The sequence below is a fragment of the Heterocephalus glaber genome, unplaced genomic scaffold (assembly GCF_053883595.1).
Source record: "Heterocephalus glaber isolate CG9 unplaced genomic scaffold, H.glaber_assembly_v1.0 deba00001733, whole genome shotgun sequence".
Classification (NCBI taxonomy): Eukaryota; Metazoa; Chordata; class Mammalia; order Rodentia; family Bathyergidae; genus Heterocephalus; species Heterocephalus glaber.
Window position 1 is genome coordinate 20,241,567 of NW_028258444.1, and position 19,509 is coordinate 20,261,075.

At 48.9% G+C, this 19,509-nt stretch overlaps 1 protein-coding gene across 6 annotated transcripts in view; it reads right to left on the reverse strand.

The window, feature by feature from the left end:
• The window catches only part of Pou6f1 (POU class 6 homeobox 1), a 28,216-nt gene that overhangs the window by 7,922 nt on the left and 785 nt on the right, over nucleotides 1-19,509 (reverse strand). For 2 of the 6 annotated variants that reach the window (XM_004862946.3, XM_021243066.2), the window contains exons 2-8: nucleotides 9,498-9,656; nucleotides 7,970-8,165; nucleotides 3,887-4,008; nucleotides 2,825-3,050; nucleotides 2,092-2,345; nucleotides 1,331-1,459; nucleotides 672-875 (exon numbers count right to left, since the gene is read on the reverse strand). In XM_004862946.3, the coding sequence (XP_004863003.1) occupies nucleotides 672-875; nucleotides 1,331-1,459; nucleotides 2,092-2,345; nucleotides 2,825-3,050; nucleotides 3,887-4,008; nucleotides 7,970-8,165; nucleotides 9,498-9,545 (1,179 nt within the window). In that variant the 5' untranslated portion in view covers nucleotides 9,546-9,656. Of the gene's footprint in view, nucleotides 1-671; nucleotides 876-1,330; nucleotides 1,460-2,091; nucleotides 2,346-2,824; nucleotides 3,051-3,886; nucleotides 4,009-7,969; nucleotides 8,166-9,497; nucleotides 19,347-19,509 lie in introns of those variants that run through there. The other 4 variants (XM_004862947.4, XM_021243065.2, XM_087200147.1 and 1 more) reach the window with 4 other exon arrangements.

Here is a 19,509-nt window from a genome sequence, read left to right on the forward strand (position 1 = left end):
CCTGGAAATCTTTGTATCTTCAGCATTTGGAATATAATAGGCATTCCAGAAAAGATGCTTCTCAGTGGTGCATGCCTATAATCCCAGCCCTCTGGGAGGCTGAGACAGGACAATGGCAAGTCTGAGGCCAGCCTGGGCAACTTAGTGAGACCTTGTCTCAAGGTTAAAAAAAAAAATAGGGCTTGAGGATGTAGCTAAATGTCCAATCCCCAGAGCCAAAAAAACAAAACAAAAAACTTCTGGAATGAACAAATAAAAGAATAATCAAAGCCACGGTGTAGAGTGAAGAGGGAGAGGAGTGAAGAAGCGATGAGGAATTAACCTTCCTGCTTTCCTAGTGGTTTATTCACCCTGAAGCGGACCAAAGCCCAGTCTGCCATGACCACACCCCCCATACCCCTTCCCTGGACTTCTTAAGAGTGGCACTGGCCTCTGAGGACATAGACAAATGTTTCAGCGAATATGTGGTAGGGGACCAGAGAGGGCAGCTTCCCTGGGTAGGACATGTGTGGACTCACGTAGGGCTTCTGCCTGGGGGCTTCCCCTCACTTCTGGGAGGACCCCTGCTCTCCCAGCAGTTTCAGAACATGTTATCCTGCCTGGCAGACTAGAAAGGAGCCCACGCCAGACAGCATTGCCTGTCACCCCATCCACACCCCCAACCCCAGTACCTCACTCTTAGCAGGGGACTCAGGTGTGCTTGGCTTCCGGACGGCCACGGGTGGAGGCAGGGGACTGCTGGCCAGAGTCGCAATCACCTGGCCCTGGGCATTCAACAACAGTTGGGGGGTCACAGCCTGGACCTGCAGGCTTTGAGCTGGTGCTGGGGCTGCCACGCTAGCTGAGTTCACCACCCATGGAAATGTTCCAATGACCTGGGAGGAAATAAGGCAGGGAACCGGATGTGAAGGTAGTGTCCAGCTCCACCCCAACCCAAGTCCCCACACTGACAGAGGAAGGGGCTAACTTGGACAAACCACTTAATCCCTCTGGCCTATTTCCTCTTCAACAAATGAAGGCTCCACACTCACAGGCTCCTGCCTCTAATTCTATCTCCAGAGCTGTGATGGAGCAGCAGCAGGTGGTCTGTTTGTGAATCAGAGATCTGGATGCCAATTCCTGCTCAGAGGAAGTGCTCCATAAAGGAAATTCTTCAACCAGAATGAGCGCTCCCATGGTGGGGTGGTGGGTGCATCCCTGCCTCCTCTCAGCAGCAGCAGAGACCTATGAACAGCAGCTCGGTGCCTACCAGGCCAAGTCCTAGCTGCCTCCTGCTAGCTTTTCCAAACCTCCGCCCCCAGCCTCCAAAGCCCTCACTCTGACCACTTGCCTGTCCCTGAGCATTGGTGAGGATCTGACTGCTGATCCCTGGCAGGCTGGGGATGGTGCTGGTAATGACCGGAGTTGTAGTGAGGGAGCCCAGGATTTGGGTCTGTGCCCCGAGGGAAGCAGCACTGATCTGTGGGTGGAGGAAGAGTCCTGCTCAGAGACCAAGGGGCAAGAAAAAGACCCAGACAGAGGGAAGCAGGCGGAGGGCATAGGGCAGGCAGATGCCCATGTCCATTAACTGAACAGTACGCAGGGCTAGGCAGGGACTATAGGAAGCGGGCAAGGTAGGGTCACAGCCATGGAACTGGTCAACCATTCGTGCCAGGCTGGGAGTGTAGAAGGGCCAGACTGGAGTTGGCTGATGTGCTCCAGGTCAGATCTGGCAACCCTGCTACCAAGCCAGGAGCCACACTGGACAGACACTGGCACAGGGGCCGGGATCCTCTGGCTGCACCTTAGTGGCAGCTCACAAGTTTGCAAGCCCTAAGACACCACCCCGCCCACCAAGGCCGGTCTACTGGTTCAGGTTCTGGACCATCGGCCCGGCCTCGTGGCAGAGGTTGCCCTCTTTGGTCTGGGCCGGACAGGCTGATCGCTCCAAGGAGAAGACCTCGGAGGGAGCTCATCTCTGTTGACGTGCTGGACAAGGGTTGTAGTCAAGGGGCTGCTCTTCCACTGGCCAAGATCTGGTCCAAGGCTGTTCCACCTTTGGCCAAGATTTGATCCATCCCTGGTCAGCCCTGGGTGTGGGCAGCAGCTTACGATTCCAGGGCTAAGCGCAAAGCCTGCGGGCTGGACGGTGATCTGTGGGCTGGTGTCCACTGGCTTGAGGGTGGGGGCGGCAGCGGTGGCAGCGGTGGGCTGCGGTAGGATGGCAGGCGTGGTCTGCAGCAGTGGCTGGGTCTGGAACAGCGTCTGGGGCTGAGCTGGTGGCCGGGGCTGGGCTGGCAAGGAGGCCTGAGCTGGCGGGGCAGCTTGCACGGGTGCCGGGAGAGCGGTGTTCAGCACGGCAGCTGCTACGGAGCAAGGCAGAGACAGAGGGGCTCAAACGCCTGGCCACAGCCCGGAGCAGCTCCAATCCTAAGGGATCTGGCAGGAGAAGGACAGGGGTCGGGGTGGCGGGCATGGGGGTAGGCAGCCACAATTCCCTTGATCCTTGAAGGGCTGGCACGTGCCAACATCAAGAACCAGATGGTGACTCTTCTCGCAGTCCTTCTCGGGAGCCTGGTCACAGGGCGGACTCTGGTGTGGGGGCAGGGGCAGTCTCAGGCAGTCGCTGAAGGAAGAAAGGCCTCCGGGCCAGCCTGGTGTTCTGGCCTAGAGTCCGAGCTGGAGCAGCGGCTCTGACTGGGTGCCTGGGACACTGGATCCGGACTCCAGGGCTGTCACCCTGGGTGGGCTGCGGGTTCTGAGTCCAACATGGCAAGCACACGTGCAGGGGCAGTAGTGTAGGGTGGTGGGGGCCTGGTCCAGTCCTGGGGAGAGTTGCCGTTACCTTGGAGACCGGCTAAAGGTGGCTTGAAAATTCCCCCCGGAGGAGAAGCAGCAGTCAGTCCTGGGAGGGCAGCCACAGTTGCTGTAGGAATTGTCCACACGGCCAGCCCCTGCTGCCCAGCCACTTGACCTGCAATACTGATGGGGATAAGAAGAGGTTGAGTAACTGCCCCTGCTGGAACCATAACTCCTGTCAGAACTGTGGCTAAGTTTTCCTGAGTCAAGACCTGCAAAAGCAAACAAGATTTCAAAAAGAAAAGAAAAAATAAAAAATCAACATTGACAGTGCAAGAACTGGGTCTCTTGGACCCAGGTGAGTACAAACAAAGCATTCTGAGGGCAGTGGGGGAAAGGCCACAGAGGGTGGGGGAAAGCCATGCCTTAGCTGCATGGAGCCTGACCCTGAGGAGCGCCCGGACCACCCTATTCTGCCTGCGGAGGAATCTTCCAGATCGAGTCAGGGCTGGACCTGCCTCCACCACAGGCCTCTTGCCCGGCAGTCTGCTACCTCCTGAGCCTTCCCTGGGCCCTGGCCTACAGGACCAGTGCTTTGTGGCCAGGGAGCAGGGGCAGAGGTAGCAACCAAGTGGTCAAGGGCCCAAAGAGGCCTCCAAGAAGCTCCAGGGGAGGAAATCCTTGACTGGCTGGCTGGAGATCAGGGCAAGGAGCAAAGGTCACGGGGCTCTTCGTGCCTGCAGGATCCCTGAGGCAGCTTCTCACTGAGCTGGGGCTGCTCCCTGGCTCTAAATGAGGACAATCCATTAATTCTGCCTTCCAGGCATTGGCTGGAGGGGCTGACAAGGGTATTCACTCCTCATTGGATAAACAGGAACTCTGGCAGCATGAAAGATACAGTTCTGGACCCAAGGAGATTCCCTGGCAAACAGTTTCTGGTTTTTTTAGTTCCTCTTTTCTAACTGGCCCTGTTAGGTCAAGGGTAGACCAGGGAAGCCTAGCAAGAGATTCTCTCCCCCAGCCACAGCTTCTTCCCTGTCCCACCTCACGCAGGGCCCCAGGACCAGCCCATCTCTTGCTCTGTCCAGCTCCCTGGGGAGACCCTTACCTGGGGGGCAGCTTGTACCGCCAGTGGCGTCAGGGTCTGCGATGCCTGAGGCTGACTTGGGGCTTGGCTGAAGGTAACAATGGCAGGGGCAGGGCCCGGAGGGATCCCCGGGATTGACTTCACTTCACATGGCATAGAGAGAGAGAACAAGAAGCAGTGAGCCTGGTGTAAGGAGTCCCTGGAGTAGAACATCTTGTTTGCAGCCTTGTTACTCTCAGCCCCATACTGTATTTCTATACAACTCAAGGCCATTGTCGGCCTTCCCTGGCCCATGAGGCAGCTTGTCTAACACCACTCGCAGGGACACAAGGAGGCCGGAGGGACCTGTGTGAGCTCTGGCGGACAGGCTACCCTCTCCCCACATCTAGATGAAGAAAAGCCAGGTCTCTGTGCAGCAGGGTGTCAGCCCCTCCTTTCCTGGCTCTACAGGACACTCTAACCTGTCACATCCACACCAGAAGGGCCCGAGGCATACAAGAGGCAGGGAGAGACATAGCTAGAATTGATGGGAACAGGTATCCTGGGCTCAGCCAGCAACAGAACCACTATTTTTTGGATTAAAAAAGTGCTGATTTACGGCCAGGGATTTACCTCAGTGGTTCCCCCACCTGCCTTGCAAGCACAAGGACCCGAGTTCAATACCAAAAAAAAAAAAAGGGGGGGGGGCTGGTTTAGGGAAGAGGCAGGGTTCCTACAGGGCAAAGTCCTTGAAAACTGGACATGTCCTTGTCACACTGCAGGCTCTCAAAGGGTCTCTGCCATTCTCTGAGCCCTAACGTCAGATGAGCAGTTTCTATGAGCTTCCAAAGGAATTCCCAGGCACTATAGCTTTTCCCCTCCTCTCACTACCTCGGCCAATTCAGGGATTGGGATGTGCCCACCAGGAAGCCTCACTGCAGCCACACACAGTGAAAAGAAGGGTTATAATTCACATAAGCTCACATGTTAAAAGGAGTTTAGGATTTAGCTATTGGCTGATGGCTATTTGACAGCTCAGTGGCTTGCTTGTTTCTACTTTTCTTTTTTTGCTGTGCCAGAAATCAAACCCAGGGCTTTGCACACAACTGGCCAACACACGACCACTGAGCTACATCTCCAGCCCTTAGCATCTTGCTAAGCTGCCCGGGCTGGCCTCAAACTCTCAATTCTCCTGCCTCAGCCTCCCTAGTAGCTGGGATTGCAGGTGTGCAGTTAAGTACCATGACTCCCAGCTTCAGGTCAGTGGCTTCTTCATAATGACTGGTGTATTTCTAGGCTCTAATCTAGGCCTAATGAATCAGAATGCCTAAGACCGGAGGCCAGGGACCAACACCCCCTGCCTTTAAAGTCCCCTTGTGACACGGCATGGCACGCAGCCAGGAATGGGAACCACTGAATTAAATAACCTTAAGGGCTTCATCCAACCTTGCAGTCTTAGCCCATGTTTTCATTTGGAAAGACATCAGCCCGACTCTGGAGAGTAATGTTCACAGCATAGAATAACAGAAGCCAGCAAATTTAGGAAATTAAAGTGACATGGTGTACACAACAACAAAGCCTTGAAAAACAGTAAAAGAATGGAAACGGAAGGTTTATCTTGTCTGTGGAGGGAAGAAACATTTTAACTATTGAATAAAAATCAAGAAAGCTAAGGATAATCTGAGCATAGGGAAATTTAAAAGAATTGTGTTGGACAAAATGTAATGAAACACAAAAAGGAAAATGAGAACATGACAACTGTAAACGAGAACTGCTTACCATCTAAAGAAATGAAACATTTCTAAAATCAGGGTACTATTTCCACAATAGGACCCTGGAGCCCAAGGGTTCACATGCATTTGCAGTTTTTGTCACTTCTTCACAGCACCATTCAATTTATTTTTTAATCACTGTTTATTTTCTGACCTAACAGACATGTGGTACTTTAAAGTCAATTACTTTTCTTCTCAGTGATAGTATAACTTTTTTATCTTTCCCTGTGATGACTTCTTATGTCAACAATTAATCTACTATCAAAAGGAACTTTAGTGGACTGCACCACAAATAAGAATTTAAAAATTTTAAATGTTCAAAGTAGCATTATGAGAATGAAACACATCAAACTGACAACTGCCAAAATCAGAAGCAGGTATGTGAATAAAGGAAATGAGCACAGGAAGCAACCAGATGGCAAGGGTCACATTCCATATTCTACTCTTGGAGGTCACAACTCTAAAAATTTATGTGTATGACAAGTAGATAGTAAGTTAGAGTGACACAAATCACTGGATTCTTTTTTTCATCCTGAAAATTTTTCCTATTATTTAGTTTTGTTTTAATAAAAGGAAACCTTTCTTCACATTGCACAACCAGAAAGTTCTCATCAATCTAAGCTGCTGACAGCTTCTAAGAGGATACCATCAAAATACTTCCCTCACCTGCCTGATAATCCATAAAATTCCTAACAGCGGTGGTGGTGTACACCTATAATCTCAGCACTCTGGGAAGCTGAGGCAGGAGGATCAAAAGTTGACCCCAGCCCAGGCAACTTAGTGAGATCCTGTCTCAAAATAAAAAATTGGCTGGGGAATGTAGCTTACTGCAATAGCCCTGGATTATTCAATCCTCAGTACCACACACACACACACACACACACACACACACACACACACACACACACACGACTAAAATTATTTCGTGAAGAGGAAGACTTTCATAAAATGCTTCAAAATACAAACCTCTGAAAGAAGATGGATATTAGCATAAACATTCATATATCCATGCTAAGTTATAAATAATTGATTTAGGGCCCCCCTCCCCATACTGGATTGAACTCAGGGCCTTTGCTTTAAGCTACATCCCTACCCCCTTTTAAATTTCGAGATAGGGTCTTACTAACTCACTAAATTGCCCAGTGCTGAGATTATAGGTGTGCACTACCACTCCTGGTTTAGAATCCATTTCCTAGAGTAAGTTTGGATAAGGAGTAGAATTAAGGGATTAGAAAAATGGAACAAAAGGTAAAAAAGTGAAGTTGGGAGACCATGGATAGATAACCCCAAGAAACCTCCTGAACAATCTTACAATGCCTCTACCAAATGGAAATGGTCACAGGGACACAGAGTCCATGTCTGTCCTGCCCACTCTCCCGGGCACTGCCTCTTAGAAGCATTTGAGGGCCCATCCTGGCTTTAGCCAGCAGGCAGAGCATTTCCAGGCTAAGGAAAGATGGTCTTATCTCTTGACACTCTTTTATTCAAACAAAAAAATAACTAAGGTCACTAAGGTCCCAAAGAGCCTGCATGCTGATGCACAGGAGGAGCAAGTAGAGTGAGGCCACACAGTTCCCTCGTTAAGGAGCTGCTATTTCTCTGAAGTTGTCCATTCTCATTTGCTCTTAGCTGTTCCTCTTGCCCCAATTCTGCCAGCCCAAATCTCCCATCTAGGGAATGGGTGAACACAGCAGAAGGAGAGATGAAGGAGGAATGAGTCATGGGATTCTGGGGGAACTGGCAAAGGAAGCCCAAAGCTTCCTACAAAAGAGATGAGCACTCTGCAAGGTGTTGACAAGGAAAGTCTATGCAAGGGCATTCCACGGCCACGAGCAGGGCCTGCAGCCAACTCAGCCTCCAGATAGGCCTGGCTTTCACAAGTGTCCTGCAGAAGAATCCAGCTCACACTAAAAGGTCCCCTTTACAGAGAAAGATAAGAGACCCTTCTAGGCTCAGCTCCTGAGACCTCCTGGCCCAACCACAAAAAGGATGAAGTTGGAAAAGCTGGCAGGATTCTGAAGGCCCAGTCCTCTTTACATTGGGCCTCAAGAGTCTGGTTTAGACTTAAAATCCCAGTGAAGTTGATTTAACCCCTAAACTGAGCCCTGCCGATCTCTTCCCACCTTACCCTGAAACATCCCAGTTTAAGCCTGGAACGAATTCAAGGACTATGTTCTAGGAACAAGGAGTGCAGAGTATCCCTGCTTGCCAGGAGTACGAGGCCAAAGGCTGTCCAGTGGACAGGAAGACAAGATCCTAATGTCACCTGGACCCCTGGGGTCGTGCTAGCTCGCCACAGGAGCACAGAAGGTACTCGGGGTTGTGTTACCAGGTAGGAGCGATGGTCTCATACCAGTTGACTCTGTAGAGGCGTCTGGGTTGCCTGGCCCAGCTTTACCAGCAGGCTCACTGGCTTCAGCACAGGCCCCGCCCTGGGAGTTCTCAGCAGCCACACCCTCTGGTCCTTTGCCCTCCTCCTCAGCGGGGAGCTGGGCATCTACGCCCACTTCCAGCACTCGGATGGTCTCATGGCCCGACATCACGATGACCTGTAGGCAGAAGATGGGAACATTTCTGGGGGGAGGAGGGCTGGCATGGCCGCTGGGACTGAGCTCTGGGTGTGGGAGAAGTGGGGAGAGAGAAGTGGACACTTCTGGGCCAGAGGCCTGCTTGCTCTGTGAGAGGGCAAGGCCCGAGGCTAGGCTACTGCTCCCTGGGGAGGGGGAGGAGGGTCTGACACAAACTGGACAAAGTCCCACCCAGCCAAACCCCTTGGGGAGTTACTCCTATTCCCCGCTTCCTGAAATCAGTTCAGGGGGTGGGAAGTGATCTCTCCCACAGCCTGTGGGGATGTTCTCTTGGCTGCTAGGATACTGGAGTGTGGACTCCTAACACAGTATTCACACCTTAAGTTGGGCCAGGGACAAATTCTTCCCTTGAAACCGCTGGGAAGTTTATTAAAGCTAAAGAGCTGGGAACTGAAACTCCACAATGCTGCGTAACTTTTTAAGCTCAGGATACTTCAACTTCTAAAACCCTACAGTGAAGGACCAGGATTTCCCTGCAAACTAACTTCCTGGAAGAAGGATCAGGTATCCTGAAGACGCAGCCTCTCCTGCTTCACACTGCCCCACTCCAAGTAGACAGCAAGATACCTCCCATGCACCAGGACCGAACAGCCCCTGGGGCTTTTGGACACTCAGTCTCCTGCTCCTAGTCCCTGCACTCAGCTCCTTACCTCAGCACAGAAGTGCTGCCATTTGGGCCCTTCAAGAATCAGAAAAAAAAATCAGAGACAAACACTGCATGAAAAGAACTTGTGTCAGCCATCCCTGGCATGCTGCTGCCTGTGCTGAAACACTCCCAGGACACACTCCTGAAGCCTGAAAATTGGGCCCAGCCAGAGACTGTGCGGGGAAAAGTGACAGCATGACCCATCAGGAGAGTATGAGGGAAGCAAATCCTGCAAGTCAGGTTACTTCTGCTTTCTGTCACTCAAACTTCACCCATGAGGAATTTCACTCCAATTACATTTTAAGAGGTGTTAATCTTTTTTCTGCCTTTAAAAATCATACAAAGATTAAACAGTCATTGCAAAAATATCAGAAAGCAAAACCAAAATATCAGAAACCACAAGCAAGAGAAAAAGATAGAGTAAACCACCTGATGTCCAAGTTTTTCTTTGTGCAAATTCATACATATCTGTGTACTCTAATTTCTATTTTAGAGTCACCACTTAAATTCCCAAACTTAGCCCCTGAGAAGTCCTAGCTGGGCAACCTCCTCTGGACAGCCAACCTTGAGGGGCCCTGTGCAGTCTTTGCCCCTTGCCTACATCCCTTGGTCTGCCACCCTCACCTCTTCTTTGCCCCAGAAAATACCTGCTCATTGACGGTCAGAGTTGACTCGGACCCAGTTCCAGGATCCATGGTCCCTGGTCAGGCTGGGGTGGGGGCTGGCACACACCTAGTGTATCCTGGGTAAGATGGGATTGGAAAAGCAAGTGCTGATGTGACACAGCAATCAAATTCCCAGACCACCTAGAAAAGTCAAAAATAGAATGGTAGGAGGACAGAGAAGTGAATCGTTACCAAACAGCTGCAGAAGTAGAAAGAACAGGATTTTAAGAACTTTAGAGTCTCACTTCCTACAGCATCCCAAGAGAACCTACACACAGGCCGCACTGTGCTTGAGTAACAAAGGAAAGGAAGGGCCAGGTCTCCGTCCCTGGGGGTTCCTTGGTCCAGTGGAAGACAATGCACCCAGCAGGGCCCAAGGTGAATCTGACAGACAAAGGTGTCAAAGGGTATCAGAGTGCTTCTCAGGGGAGAAATCTGGCCAGAACTTCCAGGAAAGGATGGTAAAGACATAAATTAGCTAGGTGCAGTGGCACATGCCTGTAGTCCCAGCTACAGGGGAGGCTAAGGCCGGAGGATCACCAGGGCTCAGGAGGTCCAGATCAGCCTTGGTAATGTAGCAAGAATCATCTTAAAAAAAATAAAAAGGCACAAATTAACACAGTGGTCTGAGACTTTAACATGTGCGATTATCATCCGGAACACTTATTAAAAATGCAAATCTCCAAGCCCTCAGAAACTGATTCAGTGGATGAACCCCACACAATCAGCTCTCAGGTTATTCTGTAGCAGTGATCTAAGGACCCAAATGGCCCATACACAAGAGGTAGGACATCCCAGTGGTGGGGCAGCCTGCCACATGCAGTAAGGAGTGGGTGAGCCCCATGTGGGACAGGTTGTCTGGAGCCACAAACCACAGCCATAAGAAATAAAGGGGATAAATAGGTTTGGACATTTACAGAGAAAACAGAGCCATTAATGTTTCATCTGAGTGCCTACCTTGGGCTAAATATGTAACGCTAATTGATGTATTATGCATGCCAACCCTAGGGAGTGGGAGGTTGGGGCATCAAATCACTGAGAAACAGTGAAAAACCAAGAGAGGTGTTCTGGATTCCACATCTTTCCCTTCCTTTTCCTCTTTCTCCCCTAGGTTTTCTTGTGGCTGTTGTTTTTGTGTGGCTGGGGATGTAACCCACAGCCTTACTTGTGCTAGACAAGCACCCTACCATCGAACTCCCTCAACTGCCCAACGTATGGTCTCAATGTTTGCATCTCCTCCAGATTCTTATGTTGAAATCCTAACCCTCAAGATGATGATATTAAGATGATCATGTGCAAGCGCAAGGACCCGAGTTTGATCCCCGGTACCAAAAAAAAAAAAAAAAGGTGATCAGGCCATGAGGGAAGAGTCCTCATGAACAGGATTAAGGTCTTTATATGGCCCATCACCATTCTTGTTCCAGAATACTTTCATCAATCCAAAAGGAAGACCCATGTCCACTTGCAGACACCTTCCAGGGCCACCTCCCAGCTCCTGGTAACCATGAATCTGCTTTCTCTATATATATGGATTTGTCCAATTTGGATATTTCATATAAATAGAATTGTATGATATACGGCCTTCTTTTTCCTTAGCATGATGTTTTTAACGTTCACCCTTGCAGTAGCATGTAATGTTAGAATTTCATTCATTTCCATGACTGAATAATATTTTATTGTATGGATCAAATACATTTTGTTTATCCATTCACTAGTTAATGGATATTTGGGTTGTTTCTGCCTTTGGCTATTGTCCATAGTATGTCTATGCACAAACTGTTCAAACACCGGTTTTCAATTCTTCTGGGTATGTATGTAGGAGTAGAATTGCTTGGGGGTCAGCAACTTTGCCTCTTGGCAGAATGTTTCCTGGTCACGCAAGCAAGGAGAAGCATGAGGTGCCTTCTCTCCTCTTCTCTCTCCAGTACTTCTAAAGTGGAGGTTAAGGGAAGGGTAAGCGACACAAGATAAGGAGCCATTTGAAAAATGAGTAAGTGAGCTTTCCCTTTTCAAGTAGGACAGGGGGTTCAGCAGGAGCAGAGAAATTTTCTAGAAGGACAGGTGAGCATCTGCTTACCTCACTGGGGCTCTGACTTCATTACGGGGTGATGTTCCCTGGCCCTGCCCAGATGTTGTACATGGGAGGCCTCTATGACTTTTTCAGAGGATTTGGTAATTTACCACCACTCCTGGGTGAGAATTGAGATGTGCCATTAAAGTTGTTACACAGAGAGGTCAAAAAGAAAGCCATCTGAAAATTAAAGTAAGAGGCAGAGATAAAATTGAAAGGAGGGCCAGGGATTTAGCTCAGTGGTGCTGCCGCCTGCCTCTCAAGCACAAGGTCCTGAGTTCGATCCCCGGTACCAAAAAAAAAAATTGAAAGGAAAGGTATGCAAGGTGAATTAGGTCTATTATAGCTTGATAAACACATTTCATGGGGAGAAGAAATTTCTACTTCCAATGAAGGCCATCAGGCAAAGGCGGCAGCAGTCGGTCATTGAGGCTTCTGCTCCAGAGGGGCTAAAAACCTGCTCATGGTCTTCCTGAGACCTTTGGTTCCTTGCTACCAGCCATGGCTGTTCACAAGAAGTGGTTAGGTAGAGGCAAGCATCCCCTTTGTGACCATGTCACTGGGGCTGAGCTGAATGATGCAGCTCATCCACTCTTTACCTCCTCTTCCGGTTGTCTGACAATTACCATATCTAAATCTCCAGCGTGGCCTTCCCCAGGAACTCTGAGTCACATGGCCATTGCCTGCCTACTGGTGGTTCATCTCATTCTATCAGATACAAGTGACAGAGAGGCACAGGTGACTCTGGTAGCTCCTCTGCCCTTGAGATCCTGTGAGTTATGAGGACCTGGGTTCTCGGTGTCTGATCCTTTGTGAGAAGGTCAAGGTCAGGCCTGAGTTAGAGTCTCTGGCCACAACTAGGTCTACCCTAGCCCACTAAGCAGACTTCAGCCCACTGGAAATCCAGGCTGACTGAAAGCAGAGACCTCCTCTGTCTTTTAGTCTCTTACATAATAAACACCTCTGTAAACACCATTTTGACCCTTTGCTAGGTGTTCCCCTTGTTTGCTATTGGCACGCCTCCCCCTGGGCCTGCTCCTTTCCATGCAAGGAACTTTCCACATTTTTTTGTCAAGCCTCGGGCTGTGGCCTGGTGTCACTGACTAAATAGCTATCTTCAGTTTGCTTTTTGACCATTTTCCCAGTGACTAGAGAAAGGCACACTGGGATGGTCTCCTTTGAAGCCAGGATGCCATACCATGCTATCCTGAGAGCCAGGGAGGAGAAACAATCAAATGTCTGTTTTAAGAGAAGGGGCTCCTGTCCCCACCAGGGCAGAACAACATAAACAGATCACAGCACAGCTGCTCTGGTTAAAGCTGGGGCAGGGGTCAGAGCCCACCCAGAGCCTCCTCGCCTTCTTTCTCCAGTGAGTGAGTTTGACAAACACTTGAACTGAGCCTGGCAAGACACCAGATACTTCACTTACCCTCATCCTGCTCTCTGGTGCTGGTGTCTAAAACTCAAGCAACCTCAGAGCAGAATAACCTGTGGGTGCTCAAACTAAGAAAGTCCTCGGCCATCTGGGAGATCAGTGCAGAGGAAGGAGCTAGAGGACCCGCTTCTGTTTGTCACCCTCCTCTGGGAACTGCCAGGAACAGTGCTGAGAAATCCCAATTAGAACTTCCCAGAGGGGCCGGGGATTTAGCTCAGTGGTTTCACCGCCTGCTATGCAGGCGCAAAGACCCGAGTTCGATCCCCAGTACAAAAAAAAAAAAAAAGAACTTCCCAGAGCAGCCTGAGATCCTAGTAGGAGAAATCCTGAAATGCCTTGTCCTCTGTTGATTCATCAAGTATCTCTGTGGCTATAATGTGCTCAGCATTTGTAATGCAGTGGGGAAAAAATGAATTTCTCTTTGAGAAGCCTACAGTCCAACATGGAGGTAAAGGAAATAAAAAGGTTAGTATAACAGGCTATAAGTGTCATGGTAGACACATAGAAGACAGTGTAGGACCCCAAGATCGGTGTCTAACGTGGTACTGTTTGATCCTTGTTCCCAGGAAGGTGTGTGTTCCAAGCGTGAAATTTTATATAAAAAAATCTTATCTTATGTAGGAAATGGAGCTTGTATGGAATGTGCATTTTTTTACTCAGACCCATTTTGGTGGTTTTAATCACTCTATGTGCCTGGAGGTTTTGATATGTTAAACACCTTCTCACTGTACAATCAGAGAGCACCCTGGTGGTGGGGGTAGAAGGTACCCTGTGTGAAACTGGCTGACTCCAAGGAACGGCTAGATAAGCTCACACCGGTTTTATTGTGTTCAAGCGAAAGAAAGTCTCATTTGTTAGGAAATCACCTTTCCCCTGCTCTTTCCTTCCCCTCCTACCTCTCTCCTCCTCTTTTTGAACCCAGGACCTTCCCACTGAGCTACATCCCCCAGCCCTTTTTTTTTTAAATTTAAAAATATAATTTTATTTTGGGACAGGGTCTGGCTAAATTGTCCAGTCTAGGCTCCAACTTGTAACCCTCTTGCCTCAGCCTCCGGGAGTACTGGGATCACGGGCGTGCTCCACCCTGAAGCCAGCATCTTCAGCTCTGCACAGTGGCCCCGCTTACCTCCTGCGGAGCTGCCACTCCCCACGGCAGAAGCCTGGGGCCACAGGGGGCTGAGGCAGAGCTGCACGGCGCAGCGGGTCCAGGCTTCACTCCCTCCCCAGGCGGCCTCACCCAGTCCCACAACTGCCAACCCTAAACCTGCAGCCTGGACTTCACCCAGGAACTCTGGGTTCATACATCCAACTGCGACTGACTGCTCATACCATCTCACTCCGCACGCCAAAACCAAACTCCCAATTTCCAGGCCTAGACTGCTCCACGTGCACGCAGCCTTCCCCATCCCAGCCTTCCAGAGATGCTGTCAGCCCGGCCTCCCGTTTCTAGTCTACCTCACATTTGCTTTTTCAGCAAATCCCGAAGGCTCACAAGTCAGAGGCCCAGACTCCGCCCTCTCCTCACCGCACCACCTGGTCCACGCCGCTCTAGTTCGCCCCCTCCTGGACACAAGCGGTATCTGCTCTGTGTCAGGCTCCAAGCAGGCAAGCTGTCAAGTTGTCAGCCTGATGGATTTTCGGCCTGTCCTCCCACCTTTTCCATTCCTGGCCCCGAGACAGCCTTTCTATCCTACCTAATCACTCGGGGTTTTTACTCATAGTATTAGGGTAAGGAGCACACTCTGAAGTCAGACCATTGGGTTCCTAAGTGCAGCTTTTATTTTTTGTTACAGCACTGGGGATCTAACCCCAGAGTGCCCTACCACTGAGCTACATCTCCAGCCTTTTTTTATTTTATTTTTTTTCCGGTACTGGGGATCGATCTCAGGACCTTGCCCTTGTGAGGCAGGCACGATGACACTGAGCTACATCCCCAGTTCTCCAGCCTTTTTAAATTTTTTTTTTTGTACCGGGGATAGAACTCGGGACCTTGCGCTTTCAAGGCAGGCAGCAGCACCACTGACCTCCCCGTCCAGCCTTTTTTAATTTTTATTTTGAGACAGGGTCTCACTAAACTGAGCACACTGGTCTCAAACTTTTGATCCTCCTACCTCAGCCTTCCAAGTAATCTTAGCTTTGATATTTACCAGGTACAGGGTTTTGGACAAATGATTTAATGTCCACATCTCAGTTTTCTCATGTAAAAATAAGAACACATACTTCTTAGGGGTATTGTGAGAACTGAATAATATTTTGTATTTTTTTGAGACACGGTCTCACTATGTAGTCTAGGCTGGCCTTGAACTCACTATGTAGCCTAGACTCGCCTCGAAGTCTGTGGATCCTCCTGCCTCAGCCTCCAGAGTGCTGGGATTACAAGCATGCACCGCCAAACCTGGCTAGGGCTGAATAAATTAATGCATGTACAAAGTTCACATCAATGCTTGGCACATACTAAGTGCTCAGAAAGTGGCAGGTATAATAATTTACATACATTATCTCAATTACATATTTCACTTTAGCATAAGAGCTACAAATTCAGGTTCACTTCTCAGGTTCACCACTGCTTAGCTGTAAGTCTTGAACAAGGGCCCACTTTCTATGTCTTAATTATCATATTTGAAATGGAGATAGTATAGTACAGTGATTGTATAAGTGTAGAGTGATTGTATAAGAGTTCAATAAATGCTATTATATCATTATTCAATCCTTTTTTTAATTTAATTTTTTTTTACACATGGCTTTGTTATGTAGCTTAGGCTGGCTTTGAACTCCTGGCAACCCTCCTGCCTCAGCCTCCTGAGTGCTGGGATTAAAGGCATGCGCCACCACACTTGGCTATCATTCAGTTCTGACATCAGTCCCATGAAGCCATAGAACTCAGTGATTAAACAAACACTAGAGTTTGACCAACTGTGTGACTGTCTATGGGTGGATAGTTTACTTCTCTGTTCTTTATTTCCTTTTGTGTGTGTTTGCAGGCTAAGGACAGAACCCATGGCCTTAACCCTTGGACTAGAGCATGCTAGGCAAGCACTCTACCACTGAGCTATATCCCCAATCCTATTTCTGTTTCCTCACTGAAAAATCCTATAGCTTACTTTGAAATTATTCTGCTAGATACCAAGAACAATATCAGCTTGGGCCAGGGATTTAGCTCAGTGGTTCCACCACCTGCCTCGCAAGCGCAAGGTCTCGAGTTCGATCCCTGGTACCAAAAAAAAGAATAATATCAACTCAACAGCTGTGTTGTCAAAGCTGAGGCAGGACTGCCACAAGTTCCTGGCCAGCCTGGGCTACATAATGAGTTCAAGGCTAGTCTGAACCAGAAGCAAAACAAACAAACAAACAGAAAGACCAATATCAATGAACACTATCCCCATCTCGTGCCAGTCAAAGAAACACAGGGGCTGGGGATTTAGCTCAGTGTCGCTGCACCTGCCTCCCAAGTGCAACATCCCACATTCGATGGTGGGGAGGAGCAGGCATAGTGGTGCATGCTTGTAATTTTAGCACTCAGGAGCCTGAGGCAGGAGGATGGCCGTGAGTTCAAGGCCAAACTACTGAACTACATAGCAAGACCTTTCTCAAACAGAAGAAAAAAAGAAAGATAGATGAGAATATCAGTTTTCAAGGAAAACCCAGGTTTAAATTCTAGTTTGGCCATGAAACAGCAGTGTGATCTTGGGTGACTTATTTAGCCTCTCTGAACCTTAATCTTTTTTTTGGTACCGGGGATCGAACTCCAGTCCTTCCGCTTTCGAGGAAGGTGGCAGCGGAACCACTGAGCTAAATCCCCAGGTGACCCTTAATCTCTTTATCTTTAAAAACAGGAATTAGCCCCAACCTCCACCAGTACTTACTGATTTTTGTATTATTGATGACAACCATGCTGACAAGTAAGATGGAATCATAATGAATTAAACAGGCAAGCTTTGAGCAGGTGGTCATGATCCTAGGAGTGGATTAAGTGAGCTGCTTAGCACACTGTCCTCCTCATTTGCCTCAGCCTCCTGAGTGCTGAGTTTACAGCTGTGCACCACCCATGCCTGGCTCCAGCAATGACTAGTTTAATAAAGGCAGATGTAAATTTAGTTTCTTCTAAACTTTAAGTTTCTCAGTGGGCTTGAGTTAGATTCATCCCAGGAAGGGTAAAGGGAGGCCATGAAATAGTAATTCTATTTATTTGTTTTGTTATGCTGAGGATTGAACCCAGGGACCTGTAGATGCTGGGCAAGTCCTCTACCATTAAGACACATCCTTAGCCTGTCTGTGTCTGTCTGTCTGTCTATCTATCTACCTACCTACCTGTCTCGGTACCGGAAATCAAACCCAGGGTGCTCTACTACTGAATTATATCCTCACCCTTTTAAAAATTATTTATTTATTTATTTTCCATACCAGGGATTGAATTCAGGACCCTGCACTTGCCAGGCAGGAGCAACGCCACTGAGCTACATCCCTGGCCCTTTTAAAATTTTTTTTTTTGGTACTGGGGATCGAACTCAGGACCTGGCACTCTGAGGCAGGCGGTGGAACCACTGAGCTAAATCCCCGGCCCCCTTTTTTTTATTTTAAAACAGGGTCTAGACATGTTACTGAGATTGGCCTCGAATTTGCAATCCTCTTGCCTCAGGGTCCCCAGTAGCTGGAATTATAGGTGTGCACCACTGCTCCTGGCTATTATTTAAAACAGAGTCTCACTATGTTGCTTAGGCTGGCCTTGAACTCCTGGGATCAAGCAATACTCCTGCCCCAGTGTTCCAATGCTGGGACTATGGGTATGTGCTACCATGCTGACTAAGCATGGGTATGAGGGTGGAAGATTCTGAATAGTGCTTCTACTACAGGCAACCCTTTAAGCCTGTTTCTGTAAAGTGAAGCTAAATTACAGAAGCTGTGAGGATTACACTGGTAACTTTTAGGTAAGGTACTCAATAAGGTTTAGCATACATCAAACATTATATAAGTGTTATTATATTGCTAGTATTTTTAACTGAAATTAGATGTGTGTGTGTGTGTGTGTGTGTGTGTCTGTGTGTGTGTGTGTCTTTTGGCCAGGCATGCATGGTAGAACACACTTGTAATCCCAGCACTCAGGAGGCTGAAGCAGGAGGACCGCTGTGACTTCAAGGCCAGCCTGGACTAGATAGTGAGACCTTGTCATCAAAAAAAAGTTTTAAATTATAAGCTTAAAACTGTAAAAGATTAAACAAAGCAGAGACTCTTTGGAAGAGTACTTCCTACTTCCCTCCCTCCCTTCTTTTCCTTCCTTTCTTCCTGGCACTGGTTCCTTTGTACCACACTATGTCCCCAGCCCTTTTCCTTTCTTTTTTTGGTACCAGGGATCAAACTTGGACCTTGTGCTTGCAAGGCAGGTGGCGAAACCACTGAGCTAAATTCCCAGCCCTGGCCCTTATTATTTTGAGACATTGTCTCCTGAAATTTAGGGGGCAGCACTTGGATTTGCAATCCTCCTGCCTCAGTCTTCCATGTTATGGGATTACAGCTGTGCACCACTGCACCTGGCTCAAATTTCTTTTTTCTTTCTTTGTGGTGCCTGGGATTGAACCTAGGACCTGCCTCCTACCTCTACCACTGAGCCACGTTCCCAGCTTCCCTTTTCTAAATTGCCACACAGTACCTCCAAGAAAAAAATAAATAGCCCCTCTCCCTCTCCCTCTCTCTCATCATCATCATCATCTTATTTGTGTTCATGTTTATGGTCTGCTTGGCCACCCCGGAAAGAAAGCTGCAGGACAGGGGAGAAAAGCTTTACCTGGATTGTTCAGAGTATGGACTGGGTGGCTACTTTCCTCAAACCAATGAAGGAATGAATCAAATTCTACACCAGGAATGCAAAGAAGTCCCAGGTCACGGTAATATCACCCTGGGCACCAGGACTTGACTCAAAATGAAATTCTTGGAATCATTCCTCTGTGGGCCTCTGCCTGTCGGCGCTGGCTGCCTTGATTACCCAAGTATGCATTGAACTGAAGAGGAGCCTCTACTTTGGGAACAAGGACTCTGGAGGAGCAGAGGAGGCTACACTCTGGGAAGAGCTTCCCATGTTTGGCCCAGGAAGGCTGCCTGACTGCTTTTATGTCCCCCTGTCCAGCAACCGCTGTTCTGTGCCACGGTTAGACAGCCCAGTCGGGATCTTCAGGCTAAAGCAGACGCTAGAAGCCCCCCTGGGACTCCCTTGGCCTTGCTAGGTGCGAAAGCCCAGGGAACATATTCTGGTCCTATTACTCTGTTATTAATAATAATATCATGATTAAATATTTATGAAGCGCTCCTGTGCTCCACGCGACCCTCCCATCACTCCCCCACCCCTCCAGCAACAGCCGAGGCTCTAACCCCGGGTCCCACCCCAGATCCCACCCGTCCGTCCTCTCAAAGTAGGTTCATCTGCGAGACCTGTGCAGGTCGCTCTGGCAGTCTCGGTTGGCCCTGACCGCCGGGAACCCAGGCGTCCGGGGTCCCCT